This window comes from Ceratotherium simum, chromosome 34, assembly GCF_057802395.1.
Source record: "Ceratotherium simum simum isolate JZ-2026a chromosome 34, ASM5780239v1, whole genome shotgun sequence".
NCBI classification, from domain to species: domain Eukaryota; kingdom Metazoa; phylum Chordata; class Mammalia; order Perissodactyla; family Rhinocerotidae; genus Ceratotherium; species Ceratotherium simum.
The window spans coordinates 10,183,153-10,201,741 of record NC_141933.1 but is presented as its reverse complement, the minus strand read 5'-3'; the positions used below and the strand labels follow the sequence as shown (position 1 = coordinate 10,201,741).

The window sequence follows — 18,589 nt, the reverse complement described above, 5'->3', positions numbered from 1 at the left end:
CTCATTGAAGAAAGGGGTAGGGGGCAAGAAGGGGAAGCTGTCTTTGCTAGGATTGAGCCAGGGGACCCAGGGGCCCTCAAGGCGAGGGGGCTGGAACAAATGCGGGAAGGTGGCCAGCAGGGAAGGGCTTGGGCTGCACGGAAGATGAGGGCAAGGGGGGGTTGTGAGCAGGCCGGTAGCTGAATCTTTGATCTGACCAGGGCTGGGCTGGGGGCTCTGGCGGTGGTGGTGGACCTACCTTCACCAAGCTCTCAGAAGACTTTGTCCTAGGAGCGTGGACCCACCCAGACCCCACCTCACCCCATAAGGTACCCAAGGAGCCTAGAGGCAGGCAGGGACCTGGCTGAGATTAGTCTCTGGAGAGCAGGGAAAGGGGGTTCTGTTGCCCTCAACTGGGGCCCAGGTCCGGTCCACAAGGCTTCAGGGGGATCATCTGGGATGCTTTTTCTGCTTCCAGCTCCTGCTTTGGGTCCTTTGCTGGCAGGGACCTAGGGAAAGAGGACTCAGGAAAAGCCCTGGGCCTAGACCTGCTTCCCCAAGGAGGAGCACTGATGGGGCCAGAGGCAGGAGACTGACCAGCTTTCCAAGTCTTCGATGGTATCTGGCAAGGGCCGATTGAGGGTCTCCGGTAGGAAGAGGGCGGCACTGCCTCCCAGAAGGGCGGTGGTCCCGAAGATGACATTGGGGATGAAGGGCTGCACCTCCCCTGTGATTTTCACCAGTGGGGCCGTCATGCTTCCCACGCGGGTCCACATGTTACTTACGCCCATGCCTGTTTGCCTGGGAGAGTTCAGAGCAGGGATTGGCAGCCTGTGTGTGGGGTTCTTAAAGGACAGCTCCAGGACCTCTAGACAGGGAGCAGGAGGATGCCACATTCCCACCTGACCTGATGCCCTTTGGCTAGACCAGCCACAGGCCCAGCACCTACCGGATGACGGTGGGATATAGCTCGCTTGTGTAGAGGAAGAGGCAGCTGAAGGAGCTGGACAGGCATCCCTTCCCAAACACAGCCAGTACTGTCCTCAGGGTCCCCAAGTCTGCAGAGGGAAGAAAATGCAGTGAGCCTTGGGGCTCAGGAGCACCTGAGTGTTCTTACTCTTTAGCAGACCCTGTCTCCCTTTTTGCTCTGGCTGCTGGGAAGCTCAAATCCAAACTTAAATCCGAGTAATAGACCCTCCACTATTCCTAGTGCTTTGCAGGCTTGTGTCCTGCTGCATTTGTGTTTTTCCCTGGCTCTGATTCCCTATTCTCATTTATGTTTTGTTGTATATGTTCTTGTCCTAAAATATCTCAAGTTCCTTTGGAAGAGTATAGGTGCATCAACACACAAACATTTATATAAAATATAAGTGGCTTTTCCAAGGTTGTGATGGAGTGGGCTGTGGGGTCTTCCTTGAGCGCTGGGCTCTGTTGTTTCCCCATCTCAGCTCATCTTCTGCGGTGATGTCACCCAGGCCACGCCCATTCCTTGGGCAATTCCTCATACCGTCCAGACACCACCATACTTTGCCCGGTACGAGTCAGATCTGGAAAAGTGCTTTGATATCATTTAGCCCAACTGAGTTGTTTTCTGGATGAGAGACCTGAGTCCCAGAGAGTGCAAGGACCTGCTCAAGGTAACAGAGTGAATTACAGGCAGAGTCAGCAGACCTGGAGTCCCTGACACGCCACTTCCCAGCCTGTGATGCCTGTGGACATGTTGACCTTCAGGGGTCATCCTCTTTCAGAGGGTTGTGGGGTAGCCCCAGCTTCTCACCCAAGGGCACAAAGAGGAGAGCCAGAATGGACCCTCCCGCCAGGAGCAGAGTAATGGACTGGGTGTAGTGCCGGCCCAGATAGCTTAGGGAGGCCAAGGTGATGAGCTTGGCTGGGATGTCGACCCCACCAAAGATGAGCTGGAGGACGTAGAGGTTGACTCCAAAATCTTCCACACCCATAGCCAAACTGTAGTAGGCAAAACCGGTGGCAAACCTGAGGGGCAGAGAGGGATTGCTTAGACCCACGACCAGGCTGGGTCCTCTCCCCCGACTGGTCATAGGTCACCAGGATGAAGGATAGTTTCATTTCTTGTCCCAAACAGCAACTGATTGGTAGCTGCTGCTTGAATGCCATTTTGAGGTCTCTGAGATTGTGTCTGGGCTCAGTGAGAAAGTGCTGAGATTGATTGGTTAGGTCTGACACAGGTGTGGTCTAGGGTGTGGTGGCAAAGATGCCACATAATTGACTCCAGAGAATATCAGGACTGGAGGGACTCTTGGAGACCAAAGGAGGCAGTAAATGATCTCTCTTGGTTGGGTAATAGTTTAATATCCAGAATGGGGGAGGTGAAAGTTGAGCTGTGCACATGGGTCAGATGCCTCGCCTTCCCTGCTCAGAATTGTGGAATCCCTTTTGAAGAGTTCCTGGACAAATTGGATCCTATTCACATGGGGCTGGCCAGGATGGAGAAGAGCCTCAGAACCAGGTCACAGAAAGGGCTTTGAAGGAGGTATGGAATGTCAGACAGAAGACAAGACTCAGGAGAAACGTGATTTCTGTCTTCAAGTCTGAAGCTCTGAGGGCCAGCATGGCTCTGTGGGGTCCCAGAGGTCAGAGCTGGACAAGGCAGGGGGCAGTGACAGAGAGGCACAGCATGGGGAAACTGCTGTGACAGAGATGTGAGCTGGTGAAGGGGTTTGGAGCATTTGCCCTGTGGGTGGGATGGGTGTGACCCAGAGGGAAGCAGACCCTTATGGCTGGACCTGGGTGGGGAGCAGGGATGTAGGAGATTTCTGGGGTTGGGGCGGCCCAGGGGAGAGTATCCCTTGACTCCTCTTGCAGCTGCCCTCGGCCTTGCTTTCTGGTGAGCCTGCCGGAGCTTTGTTCATCACCCCTGCCTTGGCGGATGTGCTGGGGTGTGGGCAGGGAAGGGTGGTGGGTTACCAGGCCAGGGAGAGACAGAAGGTCACACGGCGCAGGATGGGAGTCCGGAAGAGGACAACTTTGCTGTACTTGACCTTGGCCAAGGCGATCTCCTTCTGCATGTTGAGTTCGAGCTCCTTGGGGGTAGACGAAGGGGAGGGATGCCGTTAGTGACCAGCTAGTGGGCAGGAGGCAGAAGGGAGGGAGGTGCAGGCCTGGTGCCTCTAGAGGAGGTTGCTTAGGGCACCAGATGTGATGTCGGCTTGTGAGCAGGGGAAACAGAGGCAAGAAGAGGGGGCAGCCCAAGAGCAAAGCTCAGTTTCCTGTCCCAGACTATAATCCCTCTCAGCTCCTACCTCCACGCTGAGTTTTTCTCCTTCCTCCTTCCTGCCATTGAAGGTAGCCACCTGCCGGAGTACCTTCAGGGCCTTTGAGGACTTTCCAGACAGGATCATCCAGCGTAAGGACTCTGGTACCCACCTGGGGGCCAGAATCAAGTCACAGTGGCTCCCCCCATGCCCAAAGCCCTTTTGAGAGCCTGGGAGAATGTCAACAGCTAGGGCCAATGGGTAGGAGGCCCGGAAACCTGAGCTGCCTTACTGCAGATTTCATGGAATTTAAACTTGGCCAAGCTTTGCACCTGGGCAGTCTGCAGCCAGCACAAATTCCGGCATTCTCTTCGTCCCGTTCCAGAAGAGCCTTTCCTCTGCCCCCCACCTAGGCCACTTATTATTGGGCGTCTTCCTTAGCTAGGAGGCTTGGGCCCTAGGCAAAGTCAGGTGGGGACTGGGGAAGGGACGACACGTTCAAGAGCGGGCAGCTGGAAGGTCCTGCATGTCTACCTCTCCAGTCTTCCTTGGGCTGCATTCCAGGTCCTGGGTGAAGAAGGGCAGGGCTACAGTCCCAGGGCAGCTTGGGAAGAAGGCTAAGGTTAGGGTTGTGGCCTAGAGAATAAGTTTGAGGACCCTTTACTCTCCCTGCAAAGGACCAAGTCTGCTGGGGTGCGAGCACAGCGTGGGGTCTTGGGATTGGCAAGTGGGCAGCCAACCTCACTCTCCCCCACTCCTGGGCTATACTTTTGGGGTAGGTTTGCCCTGAGCAGTCCCTGAGGGTCACTAGGAGAGGAGGAATGGAGGAAGCAGAGGTGTGGGGAGAAAGGAGTGAGGTTTGGAAGAGTCCGGTCCGAGGTGAGGTCAGCTCTGGCTGTGGCCGTCACAGGTACCCAGGACCTGGATGGAGCAAGGCCCTTAGAGGAGTGGACATTGGTCACTTGGCCTCAGACCATTGACCCAGCTGATAGTGGTGACCTCCTGTGCCCATTGCTACCCACCCGTCTGGTCTTGTTTCTGCCCTAACAGTTTTCCCAGCCTGCTCTCGCCAAGATTATCAGTGACTTCCTCCCAATAGCCACAGCCAGGACCTGCACTCCACCCTCCTTTCGCTGAGAACAGTGACAACAACGGCTTCCAATTAGTGAGCCTTTCTGTGGTCCAAGCACATGTAACTCTGGGTGACAGGCATTATTAGCTCCATTCTGCCTAGAAAAATCTTGAGGCTCAGAGTGGGTGAGGCTTGTCTCAAGTCACACAATGAAGTGGCCTGAGCTCTCGACTGTACCCTGCTGACCATCCACCCTTATTTTGCCTCCCGAGTCTCTGCTCCTTCTTTGCTCCTATCCTAGGCTGTGGACATTCCCCAGCTCTGTCCTAGACCCTCTGACCATCTCTCTCACCATGAGATTGCCCATCCCCTCTAGGATCTTCTATTCTCATTTCCAAATGGAGGTCCTATCCCAGTTCTGCATCATTTTGTATAAGCTTGGGGGATTGCTTCACTTCTCTGAGCCTCAGTTTCCTTACTTATAAAATGGGAATAATAATGCCCCCTTCACACAGAGATGCCCTGAGGATCAGGATGATGTAGGTGGATGCTCAGAACGGCCTTGCACATAGTTAAGTGCTCCAAGACTTCATTTCTTTCCTGAGCTCATTCATTATTTCCTATTCTTTGGCTCCAACTACCTTCTGGAGACTCTTTTCCTGTCTTAAATGTGTCCTCAGGTTTGATGTGCTGATATTGAGCTCTCGACCCACTTGGGGCCTCTGACCCAGATACCTCGATTCTCCCAGATTCTCAGGTTTGACCTTTTCTTTCCTTTAGAACTCAAATCCAGAAGTCTCCAAACTCTGTGGATTTTTCCTTCAAAATGCCTCTCAGACTTGTCTCCCGGACTCCTCCTGCTCACATAGTCACCTCCCTTCTGTCTCTCGTCCCCACCCAGGTGGCTCTGTCCTTCTGTGCTCTCATGTCACCAAGGGAGGCTTGGTCAGGCCTTTCAGCACCACAGACGCCTTCAGAGGCCTTCCCTGTCCCTCCACGTGAAGCTGAGGCCTCCCTGGCTTTCTGTGCTCTCCACAGCCTGGCCCCATCCCGTTCATCCCAACTTACCCCTTCTTCTGCTGCAGGCAGCCCCTGAATGCCCCCCAGACACCTACCCCCTCCTGCAGTGTGCCTTTGTGTATGTCATTCCTCCTCCCTGCCTCTGGGACAGGGGTGTCCTGGGACAGACAGAGTCAGCCAGCCTGGTCAGGCATGGGCTCCCCCTGTTTGGCCCTGGCCTAAGAAGGGAGGTGAAGAGGAGGAGAGGGCCACCTACCAGGACATCAGGAAGAAGGCGAAGAAGGGAATGGATACGGTTAACTGTAGCCAGCGCCAGCGGGGGATGGCGTAGGCCAGACCGGGCAGAATGAACTGGCCAATGGTGTAGAAGTAACCAAGTGTAGTCGATGTGATGGCCCGCAGCTGGGTGGACATCCACTCAACACCTGCAGGAGGAGCCCAAGGACGAGATTAGGATCCTGTTGGGCCCTGGGCACCTCTCAGCGAAAGGGCACCAGCTCCTGTTCCCCATTGGCTACTTGATCTGACCCTGAGCCTAAGGGCTCATCATCTATTTTACAGATGCTGCAACTGAGGCTCAAGAAGCAGGACTCAAACTTAGGTCTTCCTGACTTCCAAGCCCGTACTCTTGACTGCTTCTCCAGTGGCAAGTGACCTCTCTTGTTTTGCCTCACTTTCCTCATCTGTATAATGGGGGTGATACTATTGTCTACTTGTGTGTGTGGACTGAATGAGATCTTGTACCTAGCAGAGTGCCAGGCCCAGGGTGAGTCCTCAATATTGAGAGCTGCTATTACGCTTATGGTTGTTGTTATGTTTAGAGGGGGCCTCCCAGGTCCTGAGAGGGGCAGCACCTTGCTTGACCAAGGTCATAGGGAGCCTGTGGTTGAGCCAGGCCCAGACCCCACTCTTTCGGCTTCAGGCTGGTGCTCCCCAAACTCCTGCTCCCCGGCCCCCTCCCCTTGTGGCTCACTCAAGATCACGGTGCTCAGGGTAATGCCTGAGATGCTGAAGCCGCATAGGAAGCGGAAGACCATGTAGGAGGTGAAGGTGGGGCTGAAGGCTGCACCAGAGCCACTGGCTGCCAGCAGCAGGTAGCAGCAGGTCAGGATGGGCTTGCGGCCAAATCTGCAGCTCAGAGGAGAAGAAGGGTGGGTTAGCCACCGAGCCAGCCAAGGCGAATGACTCTGCAGGCCTCGGGGCAAAGGGCTGGACCTCCCACCTCCCAAAGGGCCAGGTGGGGCATGTAACTCCCTCCCCAGACAGAGCCTTCCTGGTAGTTGCTATTTTTTTTGACAAGTTTGCAATTAGATGTTTGAGTTAATGAGTGATCTCCTCCACCCCCCAGCTTGGCTGCCTGAGGAGGGGTCAAAGGACCATCGTCTCTAAACAATCCATCCACCCCACCTCCACTGCCACACAGCCACTACGCTGAGTCCGAAAACCTTGAGGCTTCCCCACCCTGGGTCTGGGGAGGCTGGAAGACTCAAGCTGCAAGGGCTTGGGGCAGAGAGAAGACTGTGGCCCAGAAAGGGATTGGGACTTGCCCAAGGCCACAGAGCAAGGACCATCCTTCCCTCCTCCCCCAGCTCTTTACTTCTTTGGAACACAGTGGGCTGGGTGTCTCCACAGGTTTTACCTCCCCTTGGGAGGCCCCAGTGTCTCACCTGTCAGACAGGTCTCCCAGCAAGATTCCCCCGATCAGTATGCCCGCCATGAAGACAGACTGGGCCATCTCCTTCAGTTTGTTGGAGTTGCACACCAAGTCCCACTGCACAAGAGAAAGGTAGCACCAGCCTGGTTCAGTCCAAACCAGCCCTCTTAGCCACGCTGAGCCTGCGCCCTCACATGTGCTCACTCATTCTCCCAGCACCCTCATTTGACTTCCCTGAGCCTGGGCCCTAGTCCCAAGCACCATTTCCCCTTGCAATCTGGCCTGGGGCTCCTTGGGTCTGCTGGTGGCTCTTTGGGTTCCTGACCCTGTTGTTGTGCAATGACAACATCCCTCCAGTGTATGTGGCCTGTTCTACGGCTTACAAAGTCTGCTAAGCTGTCACATCCAGGTCTGTCCTCAACCTCCTCCCCCACCCCCTCCAAGCTTGCCTGTACATGTGGCTCCCTGCTTGTCTCCTACCCACCTCACATGTCCAAGGTCAATCCCTCTGCCCACACCCTCTCTCCTCCACAGGGACATTACTCTACTGTTGCCATTCCCTCCAACCCAAGTCTTCAAACTCTGTCTCTGTCTCTCACTCTCTCCTAACCCCTCCCCATCAGCATTTGTGTGCGCTCAAATCTTCCTGTCTTAGAACCTCTTTCCCCTCCACATTGGCTCCATTTCTCCCTTCTCTTCAAAGCCAAATCTCTTGAATGAGTAGCTACACTTGCTATCATCCTGTCCTCATCTCCCACTCATTTCTCACTTCTGTCCCCCCACCCCCCACCACTCCACTGAGACTGTGCTCACCAAAGCCACCGATGACATCTTTTTCACTAAGCCCAGTGGAACCTTTGGTAGCTTGACCTGACTTGACCTTTGGCAGCCCTCGACACTGCCGACCTCTCCCTCTAACTGGTCTTCCTCCCTCTCTTCGCCACTCCTCTTTTTCCTCCATGGGCTCCTTTCTCTCTATCCCCTAAAGTTTCCCTAGGGCTGTTGTTGGATCTTCCTTGCTTTTTACGCACTTTTCCCAGGAAATGCCATCTGCTCCTAAGGCTCCAATTACTCTTTTATAATGAAGACTCCAAATCCATGTCTCCAGCCCAACCTCTCTTCTGGACTTGAGACCAGTAGGCTCAGCTGCCTACTTGAAAACTCCACCTGGATGATGTCACATGGACATCTCAGGGTCCACGAGACTTGTCACCCCAATCCCTGTAAGGTCTTAATCTCAGTGACTGGTAATTCTTTTTTGACTCCTCCCTTCCCACTTCACAATCACTCGATCCTCCAGTGTCTAACTTTTTCATATTTCTTGAATCTGGATTCTTCTATTTCCACTGCTTAGTGCAGGCCTCACTGTCTTGCATTTGGATTAAGAAGAACAGCTGATATTTATTGAGGGCTCACTGTGCACCAGGCTCTATTCTAAGTAAGCACTTTCCATATCTTAACTTCTTCAATCCTTGCAACAACCTTAAGATGGAACACTACTATCATCTGTATTTGACAGATGAGGAAACTGAGGCCCACAGAGGATTACTGCAACAATCTTCTGACTGGTCTTCCTTCCAGTCTTTGGTCTCATTCTCTCCTATCCATTCTTTCCCTGATAACCTGAGTAGCTTTCTACAACACTGCTCAAATCAGGTTCCTGTCTTGCCTAAAGCACTCTCTGGCTTCTTCTTGCCCTTTAGGTAAACATAAAGCTCTGTTAACACAGATTTATAAAGCCCTCATGCTCTGGCCTCTGCCTACCTGTCTGGCCTAATCTCCTGCTAATCCCCTACATGCACCCTTTGTCCAACTATCCTGAATTACTTGTGTAATGAAGTGGAGAATTTTATTCACCAGAAATGCCTCTCAAGAATGTTTTGGAAGTAAAGCAGCGTGGGGGAAGAACCACACATCCCAGGGAGATTTTTCCACTTTCCTCTGTTGGAAGTGTTGGGGGGAAGGGGGTGGAGGAAGACTCTGGGTCTCTGAGTGGCCCAGCATGGCCCGTAAACCCAGTGGGCTCTTCTGGCCAAGACGGGAGTCTGCGTGATATGTGTGTGGAGGCAGGGGGAGGGAAAAGGGAAAAGGAGGAAGTGTGGGGATTAAGCAGGACTATGCCAGTGGGTGTCTAGAGAAATTTCTGGTACTTTGTGGCATGCTGTAGAAAGCCCCTTTAGAAAAATCTAAGGTAAAGACATACTGTCCACCTAAATTAATTTGCCCCTCCTTCCATAGTAAACAGCACATTTCCCAGGTGACCCTGTAGCAGAGTGGGGCCATATATTTCTTGACAATGGAATGTGAGTGGAAGAAGTGTATGCTACTTCCTCCTCATTTGATTTAGATGGAATCCCTGGCCTGAACTTGCATGTTTTCTCCCTTCTGTTGGTAGGAATGGTGACAACCAGAGCAGCTCTGGAAGCCATGTGTTGACGATGGCAGAGCTGCTGGCAGTATGGGTCCCTGAATAACGCTACGGAACAGAGTCCCATCAGCCTGAAATGCCCACCTTGGAACTATTGTGTGAGAAAGAGAACCACTTCTATATCCTTTAATTCATTGAATTATTGTTGACTCTTTTTGTCATGGCAACCTAGCCTATCCTGATACATTCCATCAGAAGTTGCAAAGGGAAATCTGATTTGTTTTCCCCAACCTCCATGGTATTTAGTGCCTTAAGAAATCAATCTGTTTGGATCATGAGAGGGTCAGTGTTAGATCGACTTGGATTAGTTTGAAGTTGTTGTCCTGCTCCACTGTCCCAGCTTGGTTTCTACCATAGTACTTGTGATGACATAGGCTTTAGAATAATGGTCACAAGCCAGCTTCTACCAGAAAATTATCTTTTCCATGAGAACTTCCTTGACCACTCTATTTAAAATTATAATCCCAAACATGATGTAATCTATGCAGAAATAGAAGTATAATGATGTACAATGTTATACAATGTTATAAACCAATGTTCCCGCAGTAAAAAAAAAAATAAATAAAATTATGATCCCAGTAGTCTTTATCCCTCTACCCTACTTTATTTTCTCTCTAGCACTTATACCGTCAGACATATTGCATGTTTTTCTATTTTTTTTTTCATTTCTCTCCCAAGAATGTCATCTTGATGAGAGCAAGGTTTTTAGTCTGTTTTATTCACTACTTCCATTGCCTAGCACAATGCCTGGCACATAGTAGACATTCAGTAAGTAATTGTGGAATTGATGAGTGAACATTGCACAGGAAGAACAGAGAGATGGAGAGCCTTAGAGGTTAGAGATATGCGGATGTCTAAATCAGAGGTCTTAGGGTCCACACTCCAAATGCTGTGTGCCAGAATGAGTGTATGTCAGGATGGAGAGTATCTAGTATATATATCCAATCCATAACCACATATTAGGGAGAAGGAAAGAAGTGCTATTCCTTCGCCATCCGACTGGGTAAACTTCTATGGCCAATTGTCTACTAGGGGAGGGTAAAATGAGGTTTTGAATCTCAGAAGGAGGAGTGCTTTGTGGTTAGATATTAAAAAAATCTTGGCTGTCAATTGCACTCTAAGTTGCTCCTAGAAATTAATGAAGCTCATCAGAGTCGATGATAAAAATGTGGCCATGGTTGCCCTGCAGATCAGCACAAATCTGGGGAGCTCAGATCTGGGATGTGCCACTGTTATGGGCTGAACTATGTCCCCCCAAAAGATAGGTTGAAGTCCTAACTCCCAGTATCTTAGAATGTGACCTTATGTGAAAATAGGGTTGTTGCATTAGTTAAGATGAGGTCATACTGGGGTAGGTGTGGGTCCTTAATCCAATATGACTGGTGAACTTATAAGAAGAGAAGAGAGGGACACACGGGGAGAATACCACGTGACAATGGAGGCAGAGGCTGGAGGGATGCATCCATAAACCAAGGAACGCCAAGGATTGTGGGCAACCACCAGAAACTGGAAGGGGCAAGAGAGGAGTCTTCCCCAGAGTCTTGGGAGAGAGCCTGCCTGCACCTTGATTCTGGACTTCTAGCCTCCAGAACTGTGAGACAATGTATTTCTCTTGTTTAAAGCTGGCCGGTTTGTGGTACTTGGTTACAGAAGCCCTAGGAAATGAATTCCTGTATGTTGGAAGCACCTGCTGGCTTGGTAGGTGGTGATGGGAAACGGATGGGGAACCGAAGAGCATGGCAATGAGGGAACCAGAGGGAAGGCTCAGTACATGGGAGCTGTTGCTGTGAGCTGCTGTAAGACACGTCGCCCAGGATGGGCTGGAATTGTGGTCGAGGAGGCAGCCTGGACCAGTGCCAGGTGGGCTGATCTGATATCAGGTCCAAAGGGTGAGGGACAGGCTTAGAAGCTGGAGCAGCAGCAGGGTCATAGGCCGGGAGGCCCCTCAGAGGGTAAAGCAGGAGATGGGTCCTAAAAGGTCAGTATAGGCCACACGTGGTCAAGACCATAATCAGCAGAATGGGGGCCCTGCTGTGTGTGTCGGGGGGGATGACTCTGCCAGGGGACCCCACACACGGTCTGAACTCCCCAGAGCAAGGACAAGAGAGACAACCTTTCCTGGCTTGGGGGTCTTTTAGAAGCAGGTCAGACCTTGCTGCAGCCTGTGCATACTCTTGGGACCCTGATGGAACTTGTGCTGGGGCACAAGGGCCAGAGAGGATGAGGCAGGGACCTGGGGAGATTCAGAAAAGTCTCCAGCTCTGCCACTGAGTAGCTGTGTGTTCCTGGGTCAGTTACTTAACCTCTCTGTGGCTCAGCCTCTTCATCTGTAGTGTGGGGTAATACTAGTACCTGCTTCTCAGGATTGTAAATAGCATAAGGAATGAAAAGCACCCAGCACTATACCTGGAAAACAATCGACACTCAATACAGTCATGTGCCGAATAACGTTTTGGTCAATGACGGACCATATATAGGACAGTGGTCCCGTAAGATTAGTACCATACAGTATAGGTGTGTAGTAGGCTACACCATCTAGGTTTGTGTAAGTGCACTCTCTGATGTTCGCACGATGGCGAAATTGCCTGACAATGCATTTCTCAGAACGTGTCCCTGTCGTTATGACGCATGACTGCACACGGTAGCTGTTTCATTATTACTGTCACATGCGTCATGGGGCCTGTGCTCACAAGGCCACGTGATGCAGTAGAAAGGGCATGGATTCTGGAGTCAGTACCCCTTGTCCCACCCCCTATAAAATCTTGACCTCACTGGGCCTGGCCCCATGGCCAAGTGGTTAAAGTTCTGCGCGCTCCGCTTCGGTGGCCCGAGTTCACGGGTTCGGATCCCAGGCGCGGACCTACTTCACTCACCAGCCATGCCATGGCGGTGTCCCACGTACAAAGTAGAAGAAGACTGGCACAGATGTTAGCTCAGGGCTAATCTTCCTCAAAGGAAAAAGAGGAGGATTGGCAGTGGATGTTAGCTCAGGGCGAATCTTCCTCAGCAAAAAAAAAAGAGAAAAAAAAAAGCTTGACCTGACTGTCATGGCTGGGAGGGGAACCTTCTGGATCTGAGCCCACCGTATTCCTTTGTAAAACAGGGGCGATATTTGCAGTGCTTGATTAGCAGGATCATGAAAGAAGGAATGCAAAGCACCAGGCCAGGGCCCTGCACACAGTAGGTGCTCACTGAATGAGTTCCTGATCCTGGAGGACACACAGGACGGCCCCAGGACCCTCCTGTGCACATCTTCAGGGCTTTCTAGGTGAGGGCTGTCACTGGGGGTCAGGCTGGGCTGGAAGCGTGGCTGGGGTAGGGGCTCCCTGGTCCTTACCCAGGAGTCAGAGTGGAAGCCAGGAGAGGGGAGACAAGGAGGGGTGCCCAGGGCAGGGCGGAGGGTGAGCAAGTGGAGATGTGGAGCAAGAATAGAGTTGGAGACAAGAGATGGACAGGTGGCCTGGGAGGTGGGCAGCCTGAGGATTTGTGGATGGGGGTGGAGGAAGGCCAGAGACCCGGCAGGGGAACCTCTCCAGGGTGGAGACCTGCTTCCAGAAGGATCCACCGGCTCTGCTTTTGCAGCAGCTGACCTGGGGCCACCAGAGACCCGTGTCGGGGGGACAGGATCCTTGTGGTCCTGGAGACAGGACAGGAAGTCTCAAAGCCCAGAGAGGAATCATAGGGGCCTTCAAGGGAAGGGCCTGCCCACCCCGGGCCAGGCTCAGGCCTCCAAGGGCCACGGGGTTCGGTTTCAGCTGGGTACCCACAGGGCTGAGGTTCTGTGGTATGGGAACTATGGGCTGTGGCTCCTCTCCAGGGAACCCAGAGCCCACAATCCATGCTCCCCGCACTTTCCAGACTTAAAAGAAAGGCCTTTGTTTCCTCTTAAAGCTCCTTCTGAAAAATTCCAACCTCGTCTCTGCTGAACCCAGAGAAAGGAATGTGTGGTCACCTCTGCCAGGAGAGCTTAGGGAGTCAGAAGGGGGAGGGAAGCTCCCTGTGCTGCAGGCTGGACCCTGTGCTGTGCTCACTCACACATCAGTGCGGTCCTCCCACACTCTCCCTTCCGGGAGGGAAGTTCCTCCTTATCCCACTCTATAGATGAGGGGACTGAAGTGGAGGCGGGGGTGACTCGCCAGGTCACCGGCTGTGGGGGTTGAGCTGGGACCCGCGCTCTGGCCAGTGCTGTTTCCACCAGAGGAGGGCCAGGTGGGGCCTAGGTGGGCTGGGAGAAGCTGTGACAGCTGAGTCTAATTTTAATGAGGGTCCCCCGACTCTTCTGGTGGAGACTAATCCCCTTAGTTCTCGGGACATCTCTATTAACAATACCAGTAACAACAACAACAGTGGCAGCCAGCATTCGTCCAATGCTCTGTGGGTGCCAGGCCCTGCGCCAACGCTGTCCTCGCGTGATCTCCTTTCCTGTTCACACTTGTTCTTACTCCATTTCACAGATGAGGAAACCGAGACTTCTGGGGTCGTGACATCCCTTGTAAATGGCAGAGTCAGGATGTGAACTCTGCTACTTGACCCTGGCTCACCATCCCACGTGGAGGATGGCCTTTGCCTCTACTAACCAGGGTCACCTGGACCGAGCCGGTTGCCAGATGCTGCCGCGCTCCTTACCACCCTCCCCACCAGGGCCGGTGCACCCACTGCCCTGCCTCTGCCCTAGAGACCTACCCCTAGCTAAGGCCCAGCCACTGCTCCACCTGCAGCACATGGGGGACTGGAACCCCACTCCACCCCACCCCGAGCAGACGGAGCAAGGATTTGCCACGGACTGAACCATAAACAGAAAAATCAGAGGGGTTCGCCCCTGCTGTGCTGGTACCAGCGTCCGTCTGGGCCAGGCCACTGACACATCCCTGGCTGGGCAGAGACCCCTCCTATGGGCTGTCACGGCTGAGAGTCCTCAGGGACCCAGACCTGCACCAGACGCGACCCGGAGAAGAGTGCAGTCCCCCGAGGCTGGGATGCAGAATCACACAGCCCTGACTGCTGGAATGGTGACGGGGAGCTTGGTTGGCACAGATGTGAACTAATGCTTGACCGGGTACAAGACCTGCAAACTCTGCTCTTGGCCAGACTTCCCGGATCCCGAGGTGTACCCTGCAGGGGAAGCCACTTCCCAGCAGTCAGCAATGTCCCCAGCCCCCCATGCCCGACTCTGAGGGGGCATGGCCTTCATTCCACATTAACTGAGCACTCACTATGCGCCTGGCCCTGAGATGATAGAGATGGGTGGGAGAGACACCTTCCCTGCCCTGGAGGAGCCGCCATCAGGCGGGGAGGCAGATCCAAGAACAATAGCCTCCTTGGGGCTGCAGCGTGCACAGTCAGTCTCAGGGTGCACAGTCAGTCTCACGGATCGTGGGTCGGGGGCCCAGGTTTGACTCCCAATTCCACCACCTATGAAATGTGGTGCCTTGGGCCAGTGACCTGTCCCTCAGTCTCCTCATCTGTAAAAATGGGATAATAAAGGTGCTAACCTCAGAGGGTTGTTCTGAGGATTAAATGAGTTAATATGGGCAAAGTGCTTAGAACCATCTGGCACAGGGTGAGCATGCAGTGAGTGGTAGTGACGATTATTATTTAATCGCTCCCTGTAGGATATTTGTTTCTTCAACTAGCTTCTGTGTTTTTGGAGGATGTTGTGGTAGATTTCACTGCTCCTTTCTGTCTTCCCAGGGACCAGATTACATCAAGTCACCCATACATTTGGAAACTTATTTACAGTTATTGAGGCATCTTCGATTCCCTCCCTGTCCCTCACTCCCCCACGTCCACTCAGGTCCCTAGTCCCGTAGATTCTGACTCCCTAACCTCTCTGGCACCTATTCCAACTGCCATTTCTGTCTGTCATCCTTGTCCTGTGGCAACCTGCTAACTGGTGTCCCTGCCGCAGGACGAAAACTCCCCACAAGCCACTCTCCACCCTGCAGTCACAGTGACCATCCTTAGAAGGTGCCCTGAGCATGCCACTCTGCTGCTTAGCAATGGCTCCCTGTCGCCCTCGGGACAGAGGCCACACCTTTGCCTTAGCATCCAAGCTAAGGTTGTCCCCTCCAGCCCCACGTCTGGCAGCCTCCATACCCCACTGTTCACCCCTCCAGCCTTCCTCTCTTTCTTGCGACCCTGACTGTCTTGCTCTCTTCATACTTCTGTGCATTTGACTCCACACACACTGTTCCTTTTGCCTGGGGCTCACTTGCCCTCTTCAGCCTGCTCGCTGACTCTCCCCTCCTTCACACCCAGTGCAGGCATTGCCGACTCCAAAAGGCCCTCCTGGGTCGCCCCTCCAGGCTGGTTAGCTGCCCCTCCTCTGGGATCCCAGAGTGCTCTGAGTTTATAAAGCTCATATCCATTCATTCCACAAATATTTATTTCACAGAGCACCTCCTCTGTGCCAGGCACTGTTCTAACAGCTGGGGATACAGCAAAACGGCTGAAAATCCCACCACCCTGCCCGTAATCCTGGGGGATGGGTCTGTCTCCTCACCAGAGGTGAGCTCTGGAGGGCTGGCAGGGCTCACGCGTCCTTCGACTCTGCGTCCTCAATACTATGCACGCAGCTGTCAATAAACGTTTGTTGGATACTGCATGCATTTCAGGCACTGTGCTGGTGCTGGGGAGAAAAAGCACATACGACAGGGAGGAAATACAATCTAGCAAATGTAATGGTGAGGAGCAGGGCTCTGGGGCCAGATGCCTGTGTTCAGATCCTGAATCTGCCTCTTATTAGCGCTGTGACCTTGATCAAACTCCTTAACATCTCTGTGCTTCAGTTTCCCATTTGAAAAAATGGGCTTATAATACTAACTACCTTACAGTGTTGTCAGCAAGGTAAAAGTGTTAGTATTTATAAAGCACTTAGAACAGTGCCTGGCACATAGTAAGCACTTATGAAATAAATATTCATTAAACAAATGAATAACAATCACATAGCATCTGAACATAGATATCCTGGATTCAAAGTCTACCTCTGCCAGGTCCTAACTGTATGTCATCCTGGGAAAGTCATAGAACCAGGCTGAGCCTTAGTTTTCTCTTCTGTGAACTGGAGATACTAATAATACTTCCTTTGCTGAGATGCCATCTCCTGGGATTCCAGGAGCCCACGCACATAGTATGCCCAGTGCAGGACTGGCACCAGGTAAAGAGTTTGAACTGCAGCTCTTTTAATGAGGCAAAAGCAAGCTCCTGCCCTTGAGGGGCTCATGGTCCCCGAGGGGAGAATGAAAACATTGCCTCTGCTCACTACTCAGATGCCACCACCTCCAGGAAGCCTCCCTAGCATCCTATGGTTCCTCCCTCTCTTGAACTGCCGTAAACACTTGTCCCCTGTGCCTCTTATGGGCTTTAGCTTTAAATTCCAGTTCTGAAACTGACCAGCTGTGTGGTGGCACTGGGCCTTCACTTCCATTCTCTGAGTCTTAGTTTTTTTGATCTGTAAGAGGAGATAAAATCGCTTTCAACAGAATATCACTGTGGGAATCAAATTGTGGGAGACAACGTCTACAAAACACCAAAATGTGCCTGGCCGTTTGTAAGTCCTCAGTAAACGCCAATCCCCATTTCCACCTCTCCAATCCACTGTGATCTCCTGACTGGCCTGTCATTCATTCAAGAGTCTGATTTAACTCTGTAATTCCCAGAGACAGCAGGTGGACGAGTCAGTGAATCAATGAAGGCATGAACGAACGGGAGGGGAGCCCCCGAGCGACCGCAGGAGTGCATGAGATGTTTTCTGGTCTGCTCAGGTGTGTTTCAACCCTCCACTCTGTCCAGTCCCTCCACCCACCCTTCCACCTTTGCACAAGATGGAATTTTCCTCCTTTCCATCATTGCCCAGCTAACTCTTGCTGCACATTCTTATCTCAGCTCCCGGGTCACTTCCTTAGGGAAGCTTCCTCCAGGGCCTGCCCCCTTGCCTCCACACCCTGTCCAGGGGTGGGCCATAGGCTAAAGTCCCAGCCCTAAGTACTTTGAAGTTGTAATTTTGCATTTCTTTGTGTGGTACTTTCATTAATTGATGTTACCCCCACTAGGTGGTAGGCTCCGTGGGAGCGGGGATGGAGCATTTGTGTCCCCAGAGCTTAGCACTGTGCCTGTCCCAGATGGGCTGCTTGATGAAGACATGTTTGCACTCCGAGTGTGAAGAAACCACACCCTTGGTGGGTATGCATCTGCACCCAGCTGCTTCCTCTCTGCCTGCCCAGCGCCCCATCGCCGGGACCTAGGGAGACCAGGCCCCAGCCCACTCTCCTGTCTGCGAGTGCTGCAGGGTGAGGCCTGCCTGCTGTAAGTGGAGGCAGAGGGGTTGCCTCTGGGCGTACCTCAGTCACAATGGAGTCCCTGGTGCTGACGTAGGCCCAGCCATCCAGGCAGGGCTCGGTGGCCCCTTGGGTGTCGTTGGGCAGGCTGGCGTTGGGTGGATACACGAAACGGAGGCAGGTCTCAGGCTTCCCATTCAGGCCCATGGGGAGCACCCAGGGCCCTGCGGAGGAGTTGGGAGGTGGGCGACAGTGGTGTTGGGGGGTGGAAGCCGTGAAGATCTGCAGCAGGTTGTGGTTGGCTATGCCGAAGACGGGGAGGCCTAGCAGGACCACGTTCAGGAACTGGAAGGGGCCCTTGTTGCCCACGCGGTCGATAAGCTCGGAGAAGGTCATGGTGCCAGGCAAGATGAGCCAGACCTGCAGGCGAGGCACCAGGCTGGAGAGAAGTATGTGTGCACGTGTGATGTGTGAGCATGTGGATAGGTGTGAAGCAAGCATGTGGAACAGTGCATGTATAAATGTGTAAGGACGTGGGGCTCAGGTCTGTGTATTGACAGATTTACTTGTGGGTGCCTGAGGATGTACCCAGCTGCATGTAGAGATGTGGGGTCACAGGTGTGGTGTGTGGGTGGGCGTTTACAGGGGTGCGTGTATTTAGGCTGGAGTGTAAGGGCACAGCTGTGTGAGCTTGGGCGTGTCGCTGTGTGTGTGTGGACTTGTAGGCATGAGTATGTGTGTGCTCAGCAGGCTGGTCACACCTGCTGCGTGCATGGGGCAGTGCAGGCCACACGGCTGGGACAAGGGGCCTGGTCTTGGATGATGGCCACGCAAGACGGATGGTGGGGGTAGGTGGAAGAGGTCCCTGGTAACCCCAAGCAGGCACACAGGGTTAGCAGAACCCAGGTGGCCTGCTGGGAAGGTCTCCCC

At 52.9% G+C, this 18,589-nt stretch overlaps 1 protein-coding gene across 1 annotated transcript; it reads right to left on the bottom strand.

The window, feature by feature from the left end:
* Positions 1-327: 327 nt before the first annotated feature.
* Positions 328-18,095, bottom strand: SLC22A8 (solute carrier family 22 member 8). Its single transcript, XM_014792938.2, has 10 exons — positions 17,723-18,095; positions 6,969-7,072; positions 6,275-6,429; positions 5,558-5,726; positions 3,258-3,381; positions 2,923-3,038; positions 1,757-1,971; positions 929-1,037; positions 577-780; positions 328-488 (listed from the first exon to the last, which is right to left on the bottom strand). Exons 1-10 carry the CDS (start codon positions 18,053-18,055, stop codon positions 389-391), a joined length of 1,629 nt encoding a protein of 542 aa, XP_014648424.1. The 5' UTR covers positions 18,056-18,095; the 3' UTR covers positions 328-388.
* Between the last annotated feature and the right edge of the window lie 494 nt (positions 18,096-18,589).

Coding starts and splice junctions, on each gene's coding strand:
- SLC22A8 (XM_014792938.2), bottom strand. CDS start 18,055: ATGACCTTCTCCGAGCTTATCGACCGCGTGGGCAACAAGGGCCCCTTC. Junction 5,727..6,274: donor CCTGAGCACCGTGATCTTGA/GTGAGCCACAAG, acceptor CTCCTCCTGCAG/GTGTTGAGTGGATGTCCACC. Junction 1,972..2,922: donor TTCTGTCTCTCCCTGGCCTG/GTAACCCACCAC, acceptor TCTGCCCCTCAG/GTTTGCCACCGGTTTTGCCT.